Raw genomic sequence first — 20344 nt, 5'->3', positions numbered from 1 at the left:
GGAGGTCTTCCTTCTGCAGGAATATATTGAGGTCTTCCTGTAGGAGGTCTTCCTTCTGCAGGAGTATATGGTGGTCCTCCTGTAGGAGGTCTTCCTTCTGCAGGAGTATATTGAGGTCCTCCTGTAGGAGAAGGTCTTCCTTCTGCAGGAGTATATGGTGGTTCTCCTGTAGGAGGTCTTCCTTCAGGAGGAGTATATGAAGGTACACTTCCTGCAGGAGAAGGTCTCCCTCCGGCAAGAGAAGGTCCTCCTCCTGCAAGAGAAGGTTCCCCTCCTACAAGAGAAGGTCCCCCTCCTGCAAGAGAAGGACACCCTCCTGCAAGAGAAGGTCCCCCTCCTGCAAGAGAAGGTCCTCCTCCTGCAAGAGAAGGTCCCCCTCCTGCAAGAGAAGGTCCCCCTCCTGCAAGAGAAGGTCCTTCTCCTGCAAGAGAAGTTCCCCCTCCTGCAAGAGAAGGACACCCTCCTGCAAGAGAATGTCCCCCTCCTGCAAGAGAAGGTCCTCCTCCTGCAAGAGAAGGACACCCTCCTGCAAGAGAAGGTCCTTCTCCTGCAAGAGAAGTTCCCCCTCCTGCAAGAGAAAGACACCCTCCTGCAAGAGAATGTCCCCCTCCTGCAAGAGAAGGTCCTCCTCCTGCAAGAGAAGGTCCCCCTCCTGCAAGAGAAGGTCCCCCTCCTGCAAGAGAAGGTCGCCCTCCTGAAAGAGAAGGTCCCCCTCCTACAAGAGAAGGTCCTCCTCCTGCAAGAGAAGGTCCTCCTCCTTCAAGAGAAGGTCTTCCTCCTGCAAGAGAAGGTCCCCCTCCTGCAAGAGAAGGTCCTCCTCCTACAAGAGAAGGTCCTCCTCCTACAAGAGAAGGTCCTCCTCCTACAAGAGAAGGTCCTCCTCCTACAAGAGAAGGTCCTCCTCCTGCAAGAAAAGGTCCCCCTCCTGCCGGAAGGTCCCCCTCCTACAAGAGAAGGTCCTCCTCCTGCAAGAGAAGGTCCCCCTTCTGTAAGACAAGGCTCCCCTCCTGCAAGAGAAGGTCCCCCTCCTACAAGAGAAGGTCCCCCTCCTGCAGGAGTATATTGATGCCCTCCTCCTGCAGGAGTATACTGAGGTCCCCGTCTACAGTAGATGTATGCCCAATTGGGTTCATATTTCGCAGCACTATGGTGCTGACACCTAGTGGCATAGGCCTACCAAGCTCAGCTTGCACCACGCTTACCCTGTCTCCTTCTGGCAGCCGATGTCACTCAGACAACAAGGTTTACTCAGTCTCTCTCTCTCTTGGGCATGGCCCTCTGGGCCTGGGCAAGTTAAACACACTACCTGTGTACAAGACCTCAAATAAAGTAACGTAGCCTCCAAAGCCTTATTATTGATCCCTGGCTTGCACAGTGACTGAATAAATTGTAATAAAATATTCAGGTCCTCCTTCTACAGGAGAAGTATTAAGGTCCCCTCTACAGAAGTACTGAGGTCTCCTTCTACAGAAGTATTAAGGTCCCTTTCTACAGGAGAAGTATTAACATATCTACTTCTCCAGGCTGAGGGACTGACCACCTCATATCTACTTCTCCAGGCTGAGGGACTGACCACCTCATATCTACTTCTCCAGGCTGAGGGACTGACAATTTGGTTTAAGGTCCCTTTCTACAGAAGTACTGGGATCCTCCTTCTACAGAAGTGTCTGGATCCATTTGTATTCTTTCCTGGCTTGCCTGTCTTTGTCTTCTCATCATTAGTTTCACATAATTTACAAACAGGGACACCTCTATTTCTTATGTCATGTCATACACATACACAAGAAACAGTACTGGTCCCAGTACTGATTCTTAAGGCACCCGACTTGTCACCCTTGCCCATTCTGATGCTGCCTTCTGGACAATAACTCATTGTTTTCTTCCCTTTCAAGCCTCCTGCACAAGGGTCATTAAGGCTGGTTGGTTAATGGAGTTCAAAGCCTATCTACTATACGAAGGTCATTAAGAGTGGTTGGTTAATGGGATTTAAAGCCTATCTATTACATGAGGGTCATTAAGGGTGGTTAGTTAATGGAATTTAAAGCCCTATTACACAAGAGTCATTAAGGACTGTTAGTAGGGTTTAAAGCCTACCAACTACGAGGTCATTAAGGCTGCAATTAACTTTTTCATAGCCAGACAAGAATACTTTAATACCTAAAACAGGGGTTCAAGTATGTTCTCAAGTGAGATACGCACCTCCTGGTGTAAGTACACCTTGAGATACACACCTCTCAGTGTACATACACTGAAACGTGTATTTTGATGACATTACAAAGGTTATCCATTTTGGTAATAAATTTGAAGAATTTAAAATAAAGCATTATTATTATACCATAGAATTTCTCAAAAAGAATTTTTACAAAAGTGCATTGTTGTCCGACTGGTATTTACAAGTGTACATCATGAGTCATAAAACAAGAGTCTCACTTAGATAATTTATTTTACAAGGTTGCATTTGCTATTTACAAATATTACAACAAATAACACATTGATACATCCCTTAAAGTTTTGCACTGGGAGACTTTGCTCCTCTAGAACACTACCAACACTTGGAGAACACCAACCATATCTCTCTCGTACACAGTTTCTAATTAGTTTTATATGCTTTGCCATGGGTGACAAGATATGCTTTGCCATGGGTGACAAGATATGCTTTGCCACGGGTGACAAGATATGCTTTGCCACGGGTGACAAGATATGCTTTGCCACGGGTGACAAGATATGCTTTGCCATGGGTGACAAGATATGCTTTGCCATGGGTGACAAGATATGCTTTGCCATGGGTGACAAGATATGCTTTGCCATGGGTGACAAGATATGCTTTGCCATGGGTGACAAGATATGCTTTGCCATGGGTGTCAAAGTAGGCCTTGTCACCCATGTGTCTACCAGTTCCTTCCCTTCACCCACAGTTAGACAGCACACATCAGTCTAACACTGAATCTTCATAAATTTCCTTCTAGAATCCTAGAAATACCCCAGACTAGTGCGACTCTTTTTGAAGGCGACTTAGGGAAGCCACCATAACACGAATGCCATAATTTAGGATAGTTTATTAAGGTCAACACACTACAACATGTCCTGAAGTTTGGCATACTCCTGGCACTGTGTGATAATCACAGTGTCTATCAACTAATGTTCATGTTTCCGAAGCAACAGTCTCTGTAATTACCGTATTTTACGGCACCGAAGATGCTATTTTTTCCCCAAAATAAGTCTCCCAAATTTACCCAGCGTCTTGGAGGCCAAAGTATTGTTTACATTTTTTTTCCAGAATTTAGCCAATTAGAATTGGAAGGGGGGGGGGTGTCCTCGACACCGAAGCACCTTATTTGCCATAAAATATGGTAATTAAATAAGCAAGTATATTTAGGCACAGGTACACATAAGTATAATTATCATACATAATGTAAATTACCCACCAGGATAACACCAAAACACTCAAAATTACTTATTGCCATTACAGTGGACTCCCGCTTTACGATCAGCTCCCAATGCGACCAATTATGTAAGTGTATTTATGTAAGTGCGTTTGTACGTGTATGTTTGGGGGTCTGAAATGGACTAATCTACTTCACAATATTCCTTATGGGAACAAATTCGTTCAGTACTGGCACCTGAACATACTTCTGGAATGAAATAATATCGTAAACCGGGGGTCCACTGTAGTTGGAATGCTGGATTTCTACAATATCAGTGATGTATAGGAAGTAATGTTCCTTGTAATTATCAAGAAATAAATGGGCAGAATTTTTAAAGTCTCAACCATGTTCTTATACACAGAATGACTGGCTGCTTTGTACACTCTCAATCTTTTAGTGTATGAGGGTCATTAATGCTGTATTTCATGCCTACACCACCACTCAACACTACTCTGATCTCTTGATCCAAAGGATTGGAGTCAAACTTCAACTTTACATTCAACTTGATGATAGTACAGTGTCTCAAGTGTTCCCTGGAGTATACCTGCGGTGTACCTTGAGTATACCTGTGGTGTACCTTGAGTATACCTGCAGTGTACCTTGAGTATACCTGCGGTGTACCTTGAGTATACCTGCAGTGTACCTTGAGTATACCTGCGGTGTACCTTGAGTATACCTGCAGTGTACCTTGAGTATACCTGCGGTGTACCTTGAGTATACCTGCAGTGTACCTTGAGTATACCTGCGGTGTACCTTGAGTATACCTGCAGTGTACCTTGAGTATACCTGCGGTGTACCTTGAGTATACCTGCAGTGTACCTTGAGTATACCTGCGGTGTACCTTGAGTATACCTGCAGTGTACCTTGAGTATACCTGCGGTGTACCTTGAGTATACCTGCAGTGTACCTTGAGTATACCTGCAGTGTACCTTGAGTATACCTGCAGTGTACCTTGAGTATACCTGCAGTGTACCTTGAGTATACCTGCAGTGTACCTTGAGTATACCTGGAGGGTGTTTTGAGGCTCAATGCCCCCAGGGCCTGGTTCATGACCAGGCCTGGTGGTGGATCAGGACCTGCTCAACCAGGCTGTTACTGCTGGTTGCATGTAGACCAACGTAGGAACCACAGCCCAGTTGGTCAGGTACTGACTGTATCTATCCAGCTCCCTCTTGAAGGCAACCAGGAGTCTTGAAGACAACCAGGAGTCTTGAAGGCAACCAGGGGTCTTGAAGACAATCAGGAGTCTTGAAGACAACCAGGAGTCTTGAAGGCAACCAGGAGTCTTGAAAACAACCAGGAGTCTTGAAGAAAACCAGGAGTCTTGAAGACAACCAGGAGTCTTGAAGGCAACCAGGGGTCTTGAACACAACCAGGAGTCTTGAAGGCAACCAGGAGTCTTGAATACAACCAGGAGTCTTGAAGACAACCAGGAGTCTTGAAGACAACCAGGAGTCTTGAAGACAGCCAGGAGTCTTGAAGACAGCCTGGAGTCTTGAAGACAACCAGGAGTCTTGAAGACAACCAGGAGTCTTGAAAACAACCAGGAGTCTTGAAGACAGCCAGGAGTCTTGACAACAACAAAGAGTCTTGAAGACAACCAAAAGTCTTGAAGACAGCCAGGAGTCTTGAAGACAACCAAGAGTCTTGAAGACAACCAGGAGTCTTGAAGAGAACAAAGAGTCTTGAAGACAACCAGGAGTCTTGAAGACAACCAGGAGTCTATTGGTAATCCCCCTTATTTATGCTGGGAGGCAGCTGAACAGTCTTGGACCCCTGACACTCATTATCCCCAGCCACTGATGACCCTTTACTGCACACTCATGGATATATTAACCAGAGAAACACAATTTTAATCACAGTCTCAATACCTAAACCTTGTTTTTCCTGCCAAAAGTTTTTTCAACCCCAGAGGGACTGATCCCCTCAAGAAGAAGCTTGTTGTGCTAGAGAAAAGTTTCATGACTGAAGATACCCAAGTGTTGCATGTGAGTCTCACTCATCACATGTCTTGCCTGCTTGTTCAATGTTTTGTTAGTAACACTGTAATCCCTTGTACCATACCTGTGCAACTTGTGTCATCCATGGTACCATACCTGTACAACTCATGTCATCCATGGTACCATACCTCTACAACTCATGTCATCCATCGTACCATACCTGTACAACTCATGTCATCCATCGTACCATACCTGTACAACTCATGTCATCCATGGTACCATACCTCTACAGATTGTGTCATCCATTGTACCATACCTGTACAACTCATGTCATCCATGGTACCATACCTGTACAACTCATGTCATCCATGGTACCATACCTCTACAACTTGTGTCATCCATCGTACCATACCTGTACAACTCATGTCATCCATGGTACCATACCTCTACAACTTGTGTCATCCATCGTACCATACCTGTACAACTCATGTCATTCATCGTACCATACCTCTACAACTCATGTCAAAAATCTCGACCCAAGTCTGCCCTCATACATTTAACATTAAAATTATACACTCGTTCCTCTTTTACAATATACTTTACATTGCAAAACAATATATACACATCTATCATTTAATTTGTATACGAAGCGACTCCTTTCACTCCTTGGTATTGCAACTTATATACAAAATTTATTTAAATGTACAGAAGTTGCTTCTCTATTAAAACAATAATAATAGATAGAACATAGTCTTCCAAGTGGTATATTTTTAAGAATAGATGTGTATAGGTTGATAGACATCTTGTACAAGTCGACAGACTTGCATTAGTCGACAGACGTATAAGTCGATAGATTTCTTGTATATCTAGTTCGTATTTTACTAGCTATGGTTGGTATACATGTGGGAAATCAAGGTATATTCACTGTACCAATGTTTCCTAGTTATACACCCATCACATACCCACACAACAATAGTATACTTCAGCATACACACAATACATCACTCATATGTCTCTCGTTCAATATGATTTGAAAACATTAAAATATCTCTCACTGATCTAACCTATATTTTCATTGTTAAAATGTTGGAATTATCACAAACATCCAGTCTAGTACAATCTGAAATAGACTGTAATCCTCACTAACTGGTTATATAACTGCATTAGACTAGATAGTTTGGTTACAGTACAAGTTAAGACTAATACCTCAGGCTATTGCTAGCTCCTGGACCCAACTATGTTAGTCAAGCATTATGTTGGGTTTACAAAATCTAACTTGTGTTTTTGGCGTACAGAACCTAGTATTTCTCAAGTATAGATCCTTACTGTTCCTTCAAGGGAGTCCATGATGCTGGTGAAGGGCTCTTGATTCAAGGAACTGGAGTTACAATTATGTGATCACACCCTGATCCACCACGAGGCCTGGTCATGGACCGGGTCACAGGGACGTTGACCCCCAGAATACCCTCCAGGTATATTTCAGGTTAAACCTGATTTCATCTCATTCCCAGCTGCTGTGTCCCCCATATGGGTTTACCTCTTCCCTGTGATCATTACACATAATTCCCAACTCAGAGTGCAGCCAAAAATAATATATATTTTCAACACACCTGGGGGAGACTGTCGTAATTTACTCGATTACAACGCTTGGCTGTAATTTTCTATACCATGGAGAATAAGCACACACTGTAACACATACAAGTGAACTTGCCACTTATGTAGCACTTCATAAAGGAGAAAGTGGTAACAGAAGTTATTTGTGTACGAATGGTATACAATACCGACAATATGAGATTAAGACACATGTGCAACATCTGGGTATCTTTATTGTAGACGTTTCGCCATCCAGTGGCTTTATCAATACAAATTCTAGGACATATGTCCTAGAATTCTAGGACATATGTCCTAGAATTTGTATTGATAAAGCCACTGGATGGCAAAACGTCTACAGTAAAGATACCCAGATGTTGCACATGTGTCTTAATCTCAGAAGTTATTTACACAAGTTAGACAAATGGTGACAGGGAGTCAAAATACATTACAGGTCAGTTTTTTACACACTCATTTCAGAAATATAATGTTTATATACATATTACACCTTGATACACTCAACATATACACATTGCTTCAACATTACACCTTGATACACTCAACGAAAGTCACTAAATCAAAATCAATTTTGGTCAGACTACCCACCTAATTCAAAACAAATTAACATGTCAAAAATAACCCAAAAATTATTGAATTCACTTTGCAATAAGCATCACTGGTATATGTATAATAATAATAATAATAATAATAATAATAATAATAATAATTATAATAATAATAATAATAAAATATCTATCTATTTAAATTATTTATCAGTAATTTCTAATAGTCTTTTAGAGTGGTCACTAATAAGTATTCTCACAACTAATGTATTAATTTCAATTTAAGTCAATATAAATAATACAGGAATATTTTTGGGGCTATTAAATAAAGAGGAAGATGCTGGAAGGTGTACGAGGGTCATAACAGTTGTGTTAGAGTATTAACGGCAGACAGCACAGGCGCTCCTCGCTTTACAATGGTTCGACTACGATGGTGCGATGAAACTATTAAATATTTTTTGTACTGTACAGAACTGCACATTTATTAATAAGATAAACTTGTATTCATTTATTTACTTTTCAGTACTGGTATTTAGTTACAGAAATTATTTGTTTATTTACTTATTCAGTGACAATAATTATTTATTTATTTAGCATATATTCATAATTAACTTACGATATTTTCAACTTACGATGGGTTGAAGATTGAGACACTTATGCAACATATGGGAATCCTTATTCAGGAAACGTTTCGCCACACAGTGGCTTCATCAGTCCAATACAAAGTAGATGGACTGAAGATGGACTGAACACATCGACTCCAGGCTGAGGGACTGATTACCTCAAACTCCTCTTCTCCTTACGCCTTTCTACTTTGTACTGGACTGATGAAGCCACTGTGTGGCGAAACGTTTCCTGAATAAAGATTCCCATATGTTGCATAAGTGTCTCAATCTTCAACTTGTCAGTTTTTCAAACCATTCATCATTACGATGGGTTAATCAAAACATGACCCTGTGGTAAGTCGAGGAGCATCTGTACCAACGAGCAGGTGAACTAGACATGTGTAGCACCTGGGTATCTGTATTCCGAGAAGTGTCTTTATTAATTCATCTAGACTAAGGCAATGAGCATCTCCTAGGCTGAGGGACCAATTACATGCATGGGTGTGACTTGGACTTACCTAGTATGGGCCAGTAGGCCTGCAGCAGTGTTCCTTCCTTCTTATGTACTATAGTGTCCAATTAATAACCTCTGTCTTGACTTGATACAGCCACTGGTTGACAAAACATATCCAGAATAGGGATTGCAAGGTGTTGCATGTGTATTGCACAGTTTGATTATATAATCCATTTTTTTGTTTAGTATCTGACGGAGTCAACATTCACCTGAAGTAAGAAACCCTGGGACAAGTTTTAACTAAAAGCTTCTGGCTGTATCATCATAGTATTTCCTCACATTCCTTTATAAAATCCTAGGGAAAATGTGCATCTCTGATCCCGTCTCTCTGTCAGTTCCACCAGCTTAAACATCAGAGGCCAGGAGCTGTGACTCAACCCCTGCAACCACAAATAGGTGGGTACCTGCAGGTCACTGCAAGACAAACTTTATCCCATCCCAGAGTTCTGAATGATACCCTCAATCGATTGTTAGTAAAGGCATAAATAAATCTTCCATATTGATACGTGAAGGCCAGACGGACAAATGTGAACTTGAGACCATCTTGTATAAAACCTGTATTGAATATGATAATGGTACACAATACCAACAAGTTGATAAGTAAGAAACATGTGCAACAGTTAGGTATCTTCATTCCAAGATCATCTGTGCCTCACCTTTGACAGTATATAAGTGTCCATACCGTTGCTTCAACTTCACACAGTTCCGGACTATAGAGCAGAACTCTTCTCCAGGCTGAGGGACTGACCACCTTAAAACTACATCTTTAAGGCTGATGGACAGATTACATCATCTTTACATCACTACTGCTTCTGCTGCCTCTGTACTCAACTGAAGAAACCTAATGTGTAGGCAAAACATTTCTCAGTAAAGATACCTAACTGTTACATGTCTTATCAAAACCTGTATTAAACAAGTTGAAAAGTGAAGGATTACAGGCAAGACGACCTTCATAAGAGCCAAGGAGGCAGCAATGTGGTAGAGTGTGAGTCTGATAAGACTCTCTGGAGTATAGTCAATAAATAGCAAAAACGCACAATATCGTGACTGGAACAATACACAAATAATCCGCACACAGGAGAGAGGAGCTTACGATGACATTTCGGTTCGACTTGGACCATTTACATGTCACAAGTCAATTTTGCATTAACATTTCCCATCACATTTGCAAAAAAAATCACACTGTATACAGGAGCTATATGGTGCGGACTGAATCACCCAAGTCGTGAGAGAAAATATCCAAACAACCCTCAAGTCACAGTTGTTTAAACATAAAACACAGTTTGGAGTTTTAACAAAACCAAAACATCACAGTCTTCACTAAAACTGAGAAAACGTGTTACCCAAAACACAGTGATGCAACACATTTTGACTTGACACATATTGACCCAAAATATACTATGTAACACATGTTGACCCAACACACATTAGTAACAAGTCTACATGAGGTGTCAGGGATGCCACATGATCCATGTGAGTTTAGCACTCTCCCAAAAACAATAATAATCCAGCAAGAGAAATGTTTATGAACATTGACAAACATAAGGCGAGTGGAAGAATACTTCAAGGAAGAATAAGTGTAGACATGAGGGTCAGTAGACCACTGGTTGTAACACTGTGTCCTAGTAAGTTGGGTGGTAGCAGTGTTGGGCCTGCCATATGCATGCACCACGGTTCATATCCCAGTTCATTCTCCTGTTTATTCATCGCTAACAGTGTTGAGGCTCAGAGAAACACTTCCAAGCTAGAATATGGCATTAACAAGTGTTGTGAGCACGAACAACACTGGATAGTGTCATGTATACAACACTGGTATATGCCACATATACAACACTGGTACTTCTGCTGGATATACCTCACTATATCACTACTATCATAAGTATACCTGTATCTCTTTACATTTATCTGCTTTCAATGTGAAAAAAATATCCTCCGTGAAGCAATGGAAATACAATTAGAAAAAAATAACATATTTATATATCTGTATATTTCTATATATATATTAATGTATTATTGAGAACTTCCCGTGCTCCCCAAGATGCGTAAATCCCTGCAATGTGGTGTAGTAAGCCTATTAACATTCGTGTCATATGTGTGGCCCCCAGTCGTGAGTTTACGTTGAGTTAGTTGAGACGGTGATGCCGTTGATGGTAACTACCGCTGACGGTTCTGTCAGGGTAGGTACTTTTGGTGGTTGAGGAGGGGGCATGCGAGGCCGCCGCATGATGTGTGCCGGGGGGCGGTTGAGGGACGCTGTCATGCCGTAAGGGGATGCAGACTCCATCATGCCATTGGTGTACATGGGTTGGTTATTGTCGTTGGTGTACATGGGTTGGTGGGTGTCGTTGGTGTACACAGGTTGGCGGCCATTCGAGTAGGTGTGGCTTGGAGTGGTGTTGTAGTTGCCAGACGACATGTCCGTGTACTCCTCTACGTCGTCTGGGATGTTCTCGTAGATGTTGTTACCTGTAATAAAATAACGTGATCATTAATTATACAGAGGAGGTTGATAAGAAAGCTGACTGTATAGAGATTTAGCAGAGTAATAGCAGGGAAGTTGGTACCTAGCAACAGTGAGTGTTGGTACCTAGTAACAGTGAGTGTTGGTACCTAGTAACAGTGAGTGTTGATACCACATAACAGTGAGTGTTGGTACCTATAACAGTGAGTGTTGGTACCTAGTAACAGTGAGTGTTGATACCACATAACAGTGAGTGTTGGTACCTATAACAGTGAGTGTTGGTACCTAGTAACAGTGAGTGTTGGTACCTAGTAACAGTGAGTGTTGGTACCTATAACAGTGAGTGTTGGTACCTAGTAACAGTGAGTGTTGGTACCTAGTAACAGTGAGTGTTGGTACCTAGTAACAGTGAGTGTTGATACCACATAACAGTGAGTGTTGGTACCTAGTAACAGTGAGTGTTGGTACCTAGTAACAGTGAGTGTTGGTACCTAGTAACAGTGAGTGTTGGTACCTAGTAACAGTGAGTGTTGATACCACATAACAGTGAGTGTTGGTACCTTGTAACAGTGAGTGTTGGTACCTAGTAACAGTGAGTGTTGGTACCTAGTAACAGTGAGTGTTGGTACCTAGTAACAGTGAGTGTTGGTACCTAGTAACAGTGAGTGTTGGTACCTAGTAACAGTGAGTGTTGGTACCTATAACAGTGAGTGTTGGTACCTAGTAACAGTGAGTGTTGGTACCTAGTAACAGTGAGTGTTGGTACCTAGTAACAGTGAGTGTTGGTACCTAGTAACAGTGAGTGTTGGTACCTAGTAACAGTGAGTGTTGGTACCTAGTAACAGTGAGTGTTGGTACCTAGTAACAGTGAGTGTTGGTACCTAGTAACAGTGAGTGTTGGTACCTAGTAACAGTGAGTGTTGGTACCTAGTAACAGTGAGTGTTGGTACCTAGTAACAGTGAGTGTTGGTACCTAGTAACAGTGAGTGTTGGTACCTAGTAACAGTGAGTGTTGGTACCTAGTAACAGTGAGTGTTGGTACCTAGTAACAGTGAGTGTTGGTACCTATAACAGTGAGTGTTGGTACCTAGTAACAGTGAGTGTTGGTACCTAGTAACAGTGAGTGTTGGTACCTATAACAGTGAGTGTTGGTACCTAGTAACAGTGAGTGTTGGTACCTATAACAGTGAGTGTTGGTACCTATAACAGTGAGTGTTGGTACCTAGTAACAGTGAGTGTTGATACCACATAACAGTGAGTGTTGGTACCTAGTAACAGTGAGTGTTGGTACCTATAACAGTGAGTGTTGGTACCTATAACAGTGAGTGTTGGTACCTAAGAATGGTGAGTGTAGTGGGGAGAAACAAAATTGTTTTGGTATGATTCTAACAATAACACAGTTTCATAAACAATGGACTTTGTCTGTTACTGCAACTCCATAATTAGTCTACACAGTACATTTGTTACAATTCTTCAACAGATCTGTAAACAATAGACAAAGTCCACTGTTTACCAATCAGCTAACCAGCATATTTTGTCTAATGCTTCTGAAGTCCGTTATAACAGGGTGTCTTAAATGCTGAGTTCTGAGGTCGTTGCGTCAGTCAATGTAACCCATGCTGATAAGTAAGACGCGTACAACAGTTAGCTATCTTTATTCTGAAACGTATCACCTACACAGGAAGCTTCTTCAGTCGAGTACAGGAGAGTTAACAAAGGCAGTAGAGATGGGTGAAGATACCGTCTTTATACCTCTATTGCTTCTACTGTCTCCTCTGTACTCCACTGAAGAACCCTGCTTTGTACGTGAGATGTTTCAGATAAAGATACCTAACTGTTGTGCATGTGTCTTATTAACCTGTAAGTATTGTATACTGTTTTTATATTTGTAACCCATGCTGCCCTGCCTGGGTACATTACCTGTGGTAGGGTCACTGAGGTCAGCGTAGCTCATGGAGTCCATGTGGTGAGTGTTTCTGGGCTTGAGTGTAGTTGGTGCCTCCTCTTCCTTGACCTTCTGCTGACGTCTGCTGGTGGAAGAGGGACCGAGAGCTTAATTAACACAGACTCATAAACACTGTCATAGCTTCAAAGTGAAAGATTTAGTTCCACATGATACAATGCTTATACTGAGGTGGCTGACAATTGAATATTCATGCAGAAAGTCCATAGTTACGTAGAGCATTTTAGGCAAACATAAGTCTAACTTAAGACCACAATGACAATAATTATTATTTGTTTATATATAAGGACATTAAAAGTATACAAACAACAAATTAATACTCCGGTTAAATATTCAATTTACTACCCTATTTAAGGAGCAATCACTGCGTTTATGGTTTACACTTTTAAGAAGGGGAACAAGGGTAATTACTGCATTTACAGCTTACACTTTTTTAGGGAAGCAAATGGGCAATCACGGCATTGATAACTTACACTTTTAGGAAGGCAGTCAATGGTAATCACTGCACTGATAACTTACGCTTTTAGGAAGGCAAACAAGAGTGCGACAGCCACCACAGCAATGAGACCCACAGCAAGCCCAACATAGAGGCCGGTATTGGACGCTTCCTCCAGTGATCCTGGTGGTCCACCTCGTGCTGAGTTGCTGGTGCCGTCAACAGTGTTGTCCTCGAAGATGCCATAATCCTTAGTGTCCACTGTGGGAAGTGGGGCAGAGGAGAGTTAGACACTGTGGGAAGGAGGGAGGGAGAGAGAAAGAGAGAGCACAGGAAGGAGGAAGGGAGGAAGAGGGAATTAGGAAGGTGACAATGAACAAGTACATGTAACCTGAATTATCTGCTGGAAGACAAATATACAAGTAAAGAAATAAAGACAGAAGCAAAGATAGCAAAGAATAAACAAAGGAATAAAGCCGTAAGATATAGAAACGCAACACAGACAGGAAGACAGATGAAAAATAAGTAATAAAGATTATTTATTAACACCTAAACGAACAGGGGAACGAGAGACGATAAATAAAAATGACAAATGCAAGAGAACGATGAAGTGGTTAAGAACAAGAGAGGCATAAAAGAAGGAAGAGACCAATATAAAATAAAAGATAATGATAGAAGATACAAAATAAAGATAAAAGAAAGGAAAGACCCCAATAAGCTGGGATATATAATAAATGTGGTACCTTGGAGACACAGAGCCATACATCCCTTACAGGTTTAGTGCTTCTAAATAATAATAATAATAATAATAATAATAATAATAATGTAAACAAAGACGAACAGCAATATAAACATATATACAGATACTTCTCGCTTAATAATGGTTTGACTTAAGATATTTCAACTTTACGATGGTGCGGCAGCAATTACTGTGGAGATGAAACGAAAGATAATTACCTAACATGAAGGTGGCAAGTCAATAACTTGTATTCAGTTATTATTTACTTATTCAGTGACATTAGTTATTTATTTATTTATTTATTTATTTATCATATACTACTTATGATATTCTCAACTTATGATGGGTTCGTTGGAACGTAACTCCATCGTAAGTCAAGGACCAGTTGTAACCATTATGACTGACAATATTTAAGCAAGAAAGTGGATATGGAGAAGCAGTAAAGGAATAAAGTGGAAAGCAATAAAGTTGGGATTAATATAACAAGGAGTAACGGAGGGGAGTAATGACGTACATGAGCATCGGGGAGCCACGCCAGCCCACAGGCCCTGGTCGGTGCAGGAGCGAGTGAAGGGGCCATCGAGGACGTACTTGGGCAAACAGTGGTACTCCACGACAGAGCCATAGATCAACGACTCGTTAAGGCGCACGATCCTGCCGTTCTCGATCTCCTCGGGCATGTTGCACGACACCCCTGATGTGTTCCAACAATGACAATAAAGTAAACATGTTTTGCAATTAACATAATTTAAGTTCGCCACATACAATCATTCTATGAAAAATATTTTTGCAATTCTGTAATATAATTAAAGTCTGTCATATACAATTAATATGTATATATTACACAGAACTATATTTAAAATAAGGCTCCTTTAAAGGGGTCCCTTGATACTAGTGAAGGGCTCCTGATCTCAGGTATTTGAGTTAATCTTACCTTTCTTGGATCAAAGATGACTTAGAGTCAGTTCTCTGATCACGTTCCTCTAAATAATGTATTTTTTTCAAATGTGATGACAAAACTGCATTGGAAAACTGCATACCAAGTAAAGAGGCATTTGTAATATATCCTAATAATTCTGGATATATTTTTTAAATTGTATTTGGGGAAAACTGTGATATATAGAATAAGTTTAGAAGAAACATAGGTTTGATGAGTTCCCAGACCCTGGCCATGAGCCAAGCATGACTGTGTCTGTCACTCCTCAGGCCTTGTATGGCCCCTACAGGCCTATCGCTTTCCTGTAATTATCATATGACATTAAAGAAAGAAAGGGGGAATATTAAGTTGTCTTACATTCACATCTGGGTTGAGTGCCAGTCCAGATGCCATGAGTGCGGCACTGCCGGCTGGGCTCCCCAACCAGTAGACGACCCTTGTCGCATGTGTAAGTTGCAGTCGTGCCCACCCGCCGATCGCCCTCGTTCACCGACAGCGCATCACTCAGCAACGACTGCAGCTCCGGACAGAACACCTCTGTTGACAAAATTACAAGGTGATTACCAAGCCGTCGTGTAATAAAACAGCCGAGCACAAAAGCCATTACTATGCAGTGCTTTTCAACCACACTAATACTAGTACAGTAATAATAATAATAATAATTTTATTCAGCATGATACAATGTTAGTACAAAGGTGAATGACATTTGGGTGTATGTACGTGCCAAAAGCACCTTTGTATGCAGAGGATTTTGGGCAAACTTAAGACTAACTTAAGATTAATAGGTAATAACAGCATGAGTCTCCATGGGGAAGTGGAACAGAATTCTTCCTCCGTAAGCCATGCGTGTCGTAAGAGGCAACTAAAATGCCGGGAGCAAGGGGCTAGTAACCTCTTCTCCTGTATATATTACTAAATTTAAAAGGTGAAACTTTCGTTTTTCCTTTTGGGCCGCCCCGCCTCGGTGGGATACGGCTGGTACGTTGAAAGAAGAAAAACAGTACTGTATAAGTAATTCTGTACATATGGTCACTTAGGCAAGTGCAATTTTAAATTTAGGCATTTACAATGAATACGCTGTACTCGTAAGGGGTTCCAGGGACCTGCCGTGGATACTGAAACTGTGGATAATAGCAAACCCTATATATAAGTCCTATACATACCTATTATAAAGTTTAATTGATAAGTTATACACAATAAGTGGAGTATTATTACTTTTTCACTGACGGGAAGCGCTGTACGACTTCTCTCAGGCTTTGAACTGCCAATTTCTCTACTTTTGCACTTTGGGGCCATTGTAGCAGGTCTACTGGACTATACCTGGCAGAACACTGTAGCAGGTCTACTGGACTATACCTGGCAGAACACTGTAGCAGGTCTACTGGACTATACCTGGCAGGAACACTGTAGCAGGTCTACTGGACTATACCTGGCAGGAACACTGTAGCAGGTCTACAGGACTATACCTGGCAGGAACACTGTAGCAGGTCTACTGGACTATACCTGGCAGAACACTGTAGCAGGTCTACTGGACTATACCTGGCAGGAACACTGTAGCAGGTCTACTGGACTATACCTGGCAGGAACACTGTAGCAGGTCTACTGGACTATACCTGGCAGAACACTGTAGCAGGTCTACTGGACTATACCTGGCAGGAACACTGTAGCAGGTCTACAGGACTATACCTGGCAGGAACACTGTAGCAGGTCTACTGGAATACCTGGTAGGAACACTGTAGCAGGTCTACTGGACTATACCTGGCAGAACACTGTAGCAGGTCTACTGGACTATACCTGACAGAAACACTGTAGTAGGTCTACTGGACTATACCTGGCAGGAACACTGAAGCAGGTCTACTGGAATACCTAGTAGGAACACTGTATCAGGTCTACTGGACTATACCTGGCAAAACACTGTAGCAGGTCTACTGGACTATACCTGACAGGAACACTGTAGTAGGTCTACTGGACTATACCTGGCAGGAACACTGTAGCAGGTCTACTGGACTATACCTGGCAGGAACACTATAGCAGGTCTACTGGACTATACCTGACAGGAACACTGTAGTAGGTCTACTGGACTATACCTGGCAGGAACACTGTAGCAGGTCTACTGGACTATACCTGGCAGGAACACTGTAGCAGGTCTACTGGACTATACCTGGCAGAACACTGTAGCAGGTCTACTGGACTATACCTGGCAGGAACACTGTAGCAGGTCTACAGGACTATACCTGGCAGGAACACTGTAGCAGGTCTACTGGAATACCTGGTAGGAACACTGTAGCAGGTCTACTGGACTATACCTGGCAGAACACTGTAGCAGGTCTACTGGACTATACCTGACAGAAACACTGTAGTAGGTCTACTGGACTATACCTGGCAGGAACACTGAAGCAGGTCTACTGGAATACCTGGTAGGAACACTGTATCAGGTCTACTGGACTATACCTGGCAGAACACTGTAGCAGGTCTACTGGATTATACCTGACAGGAACACTGTAGTAGGTCTACTGGACTATACCTGGCAGGAACACTGTAGCAGGTCTACTGGACTATACCTGGCAGGAACACTATAGCAGGTCTACTGGACTATACCTGACAGGAACACTGTAGTAGGTCTACTGGACTATACCTGGCAGGAACACTGTAGCAGGTCTACTGGACTATACCTGGCAGGAACACTGTAGCAGGTCTACTGGACTATACCTGGCAGGTCCTCAAATTCGACCATCCATGACCATATATTTGCATACAGTATTCCAGGGTCCCTTAACTTCTGTATATAAAATGTCCTCAATGAATGACCTTAGTGTTATGGTCACACATGACTTGGCATTCTGAATGGTGTGATGGGCCATCCAATTAAATTGTATTTAGTGTCCCAACTTTGGGCCTAATGAAAATGGGAAAATGGGAACCATTCATCTGTTACACATAACTTATCTACACATCAGCCGGGATGTGGTTTGTAAGTCAGTTTGTATGCAGCCAGCATGCAAACTGACTTACCATGAGGCCTGGTCCACCACGAGGCCTGGTCCACCACGAGATCTGGTCCACCACGAGATCTGGTCCACCAAGAGATCTGGTCCACCACGAGATCTGGTCCACCATGAGGCCTGGTCCACCATGAGGCCTCGTCCACCACGAGGTCTGGTTCACCATAAGGCCTGGTCCACCATGAGGCCTGGTCACAGACTGAGTCGTGGGGGCACTGACCCCCAAAACACACTCCCCAGGTATACACTACAGTGACAACACAACTTACTCCAGCAACAACACAACTTACCTACACACAATGGTGACTCCCCAACCCAGGTGCCGTTCTCCTGACAGAAGCGCCTGATACGTCCCTCCAGCTTCCAGTTCTCCGAACATTCGTATGCCACCTGTGATCCATAGCTGGTGGAGTTGCTCAGCAGGCGGTAGATCCCGGGACTGATACTCTCAGGTAGACCACAATCCACAACTGAGGAGAATTAACAACATAAGTAAGGAGAAGCATTGCTATAGGCCTACTGGCCCATGCTAAGCAGGTCCAACACCCACCCTTGCTCATGTACTTGTCTAACCTGTTTTTAAAACTACGAAAAGTAGTAGAAATAGTGAAAATTGATTCTGGGAAAATATCAGGTTATTTTCCAAAATCTACAAATTATACTACACAGCAGAAAGACCAGATGTAGCAACATTTTACCTGATTATAATTAAGCTTACTTAGGTACAGGTACACATAAGTACAGTTATCATACTAGTGTAGATTACCCACTATGATAACACAAAAAAGTCAGTGGTGGTACCAGGGGGGCTGGGGTTCCCTAAATTCCATCAGTCCTCTAAATAATAACAGTGAAGACTAGCCCCCAAGCCCCCATCTTCTAACGAGACAGCCACAACTTAAGTTCCCTCACATATAAGACCCTTGGGGCTGTCCCTGCTCATGGTGCCACGACTCTGAATATACAAAAAAATGGAATCTGGCTAAAAAAAACTGGTTGACAGCTGGTTATAAATAAAAATTGCAAGAAATTCAGTTGGCACATGAACTATTGATATAAAGATCTTACTAATAGAAATAAGTCACTCTGACATTTTTGGGTTATCCTGAAGGGTAATTTATACTATGTATGATAACTGTCCTTATGTGTATCTGTATTTAAATACGTACACCAAAAATAATGACTATAAATATAAATGAAAAGCACCGTATTAGCGAAGCACTCTAAAGCAAGTGCGGCATAAACAAGGCGCTCCTATATATAACAAAGAGTGACTCACATTTGCAGGTTGGAGCTTGGTGACTCCAGGTGCCGTCTGACATACAGGTCCTCATGCTGGCACCGTCCACAACATAGCCTCTCTCACACCTGTACGTCACCACACTGCCGATCCTGTCATGGGGGATACAACACCAGTTTAACTTTCAATAAGAAGGTACCATATTTTTCTGGCATATAAGACACATTTTTCCCCACAAATTTCTTGGAAAAATCATGGTGTGCCTTATGTGCTCAAGGTCAGGGTTAGGGGTAGGCTTTGTGTTAGGTTTTAGCAGTTGTTTACTATGTTACATAACAACTGCTTCCAAACATTGTCTTATATGCCCTACATACTTGTGCATCTTATATGCCGTAATGAAGAATCTGACACATGTGCAACATCTGGGTATATTTAATGTAGACGTTTTGCCATACAGTGGCTTTATCAATACAATAAAAGGACATAATGGGAAGACTGTAGAACTATATATACAGAAGATGAGGTAATCAGTCCCTCAGTCTTGGAGATGGTGAAGAGCACCGTAGTATCGAAGGTTGAGGGACTGATTACCTCATCTTTTGTATATAGTTCTAGTGTCTTCGTAATATGTTCTTGGACTGATAAAGTCACTGGACGGCAAAACATCTACAAATAAAGACACCCAGATGTTGTACATGTGTTTAATTCTTCATCTTGTGGGTACTGTATCTTATTCATGTACAAGATAACATAATAATGAAGGAATATTGTAGTAGGCCTACTGACCCATACTAGGCTGGTCCTTCTCAAATACATAATGAAAGAACACTGTAGTAGGCCTACTGGCCCATACTAGGCTGGCCCTTCTCAAATACATAATGAAGGAACACTGTAGTAGGCCTACTGGCCCATACTAGGCTGGTCCTTCT

General features: G+C 42.0%; 1 protein-coding gene across 2 annotated transcripts in view; it reads right to left on the bottom strand.

Annotated features, from left to right (window-relative positions):
• Positions 1-9670: 9670 nt before the first annotated feature.
• The window catches only part of fw (CUB and Sushi multiple domains furrowed), a 157984-nt gene continuing 147310 nt past the window's right edge, over positions 9671-20344 (bottom strand). Inside the window, exons 18-24 of one of the 2 annotated variants that reach the window (XM_070105390.1) lie at positions 19455-19567; positions 18466-18645; positions 15531-15710; positions 14751-14930; positions 13581-13758; positions 13019-13128; positions 9671-11103 (exon numbers count right to left, since the gene is read on the bottom strand). In XM_070105390.1, the coding sequence (XP_069961491.1) occupies positions 10751-11103; positions 13019-13128; positions 13581-13758; positions 14751-14930; positions 15531-15710; positions 18466-18645; positions 19455-19567 (1294 nt within the window). In that variant the 3' untranslated portion in view covers positions 9671-10750. The remainder of the gene's footprint in view (positions 11104-13018; positions 13129-13580; positions 13759-14750; positions 14931-15530; positions 15711-18465; positions 18646-19454; positions 19568-20344) is intronic. The other variant, XM_070105391.1, reaches the window with a different exon arrangement.

This window comes from Cherax quadricarinatus, chromosome 98 (genome assembly GCF_038502225.1).
Source record: "Cherax quadricarinatus isolate ZL_2023a chromosome 98, ASM3850222v1, whole genome shotgun sequence".
Classification (NCBI taxonomy): domain Eukaryota; kingdom Metazoa; phylum Arthropoda; class Malacostraca; order Decapoda; family Parastacidae; genus Cherax; species Cherax quadricarinatus.
The sequence above is the reverse complement of the archived record's forward strand: the minus strand, read 5'-3'. Positions and strand labels throughout refer to the sequence as shown.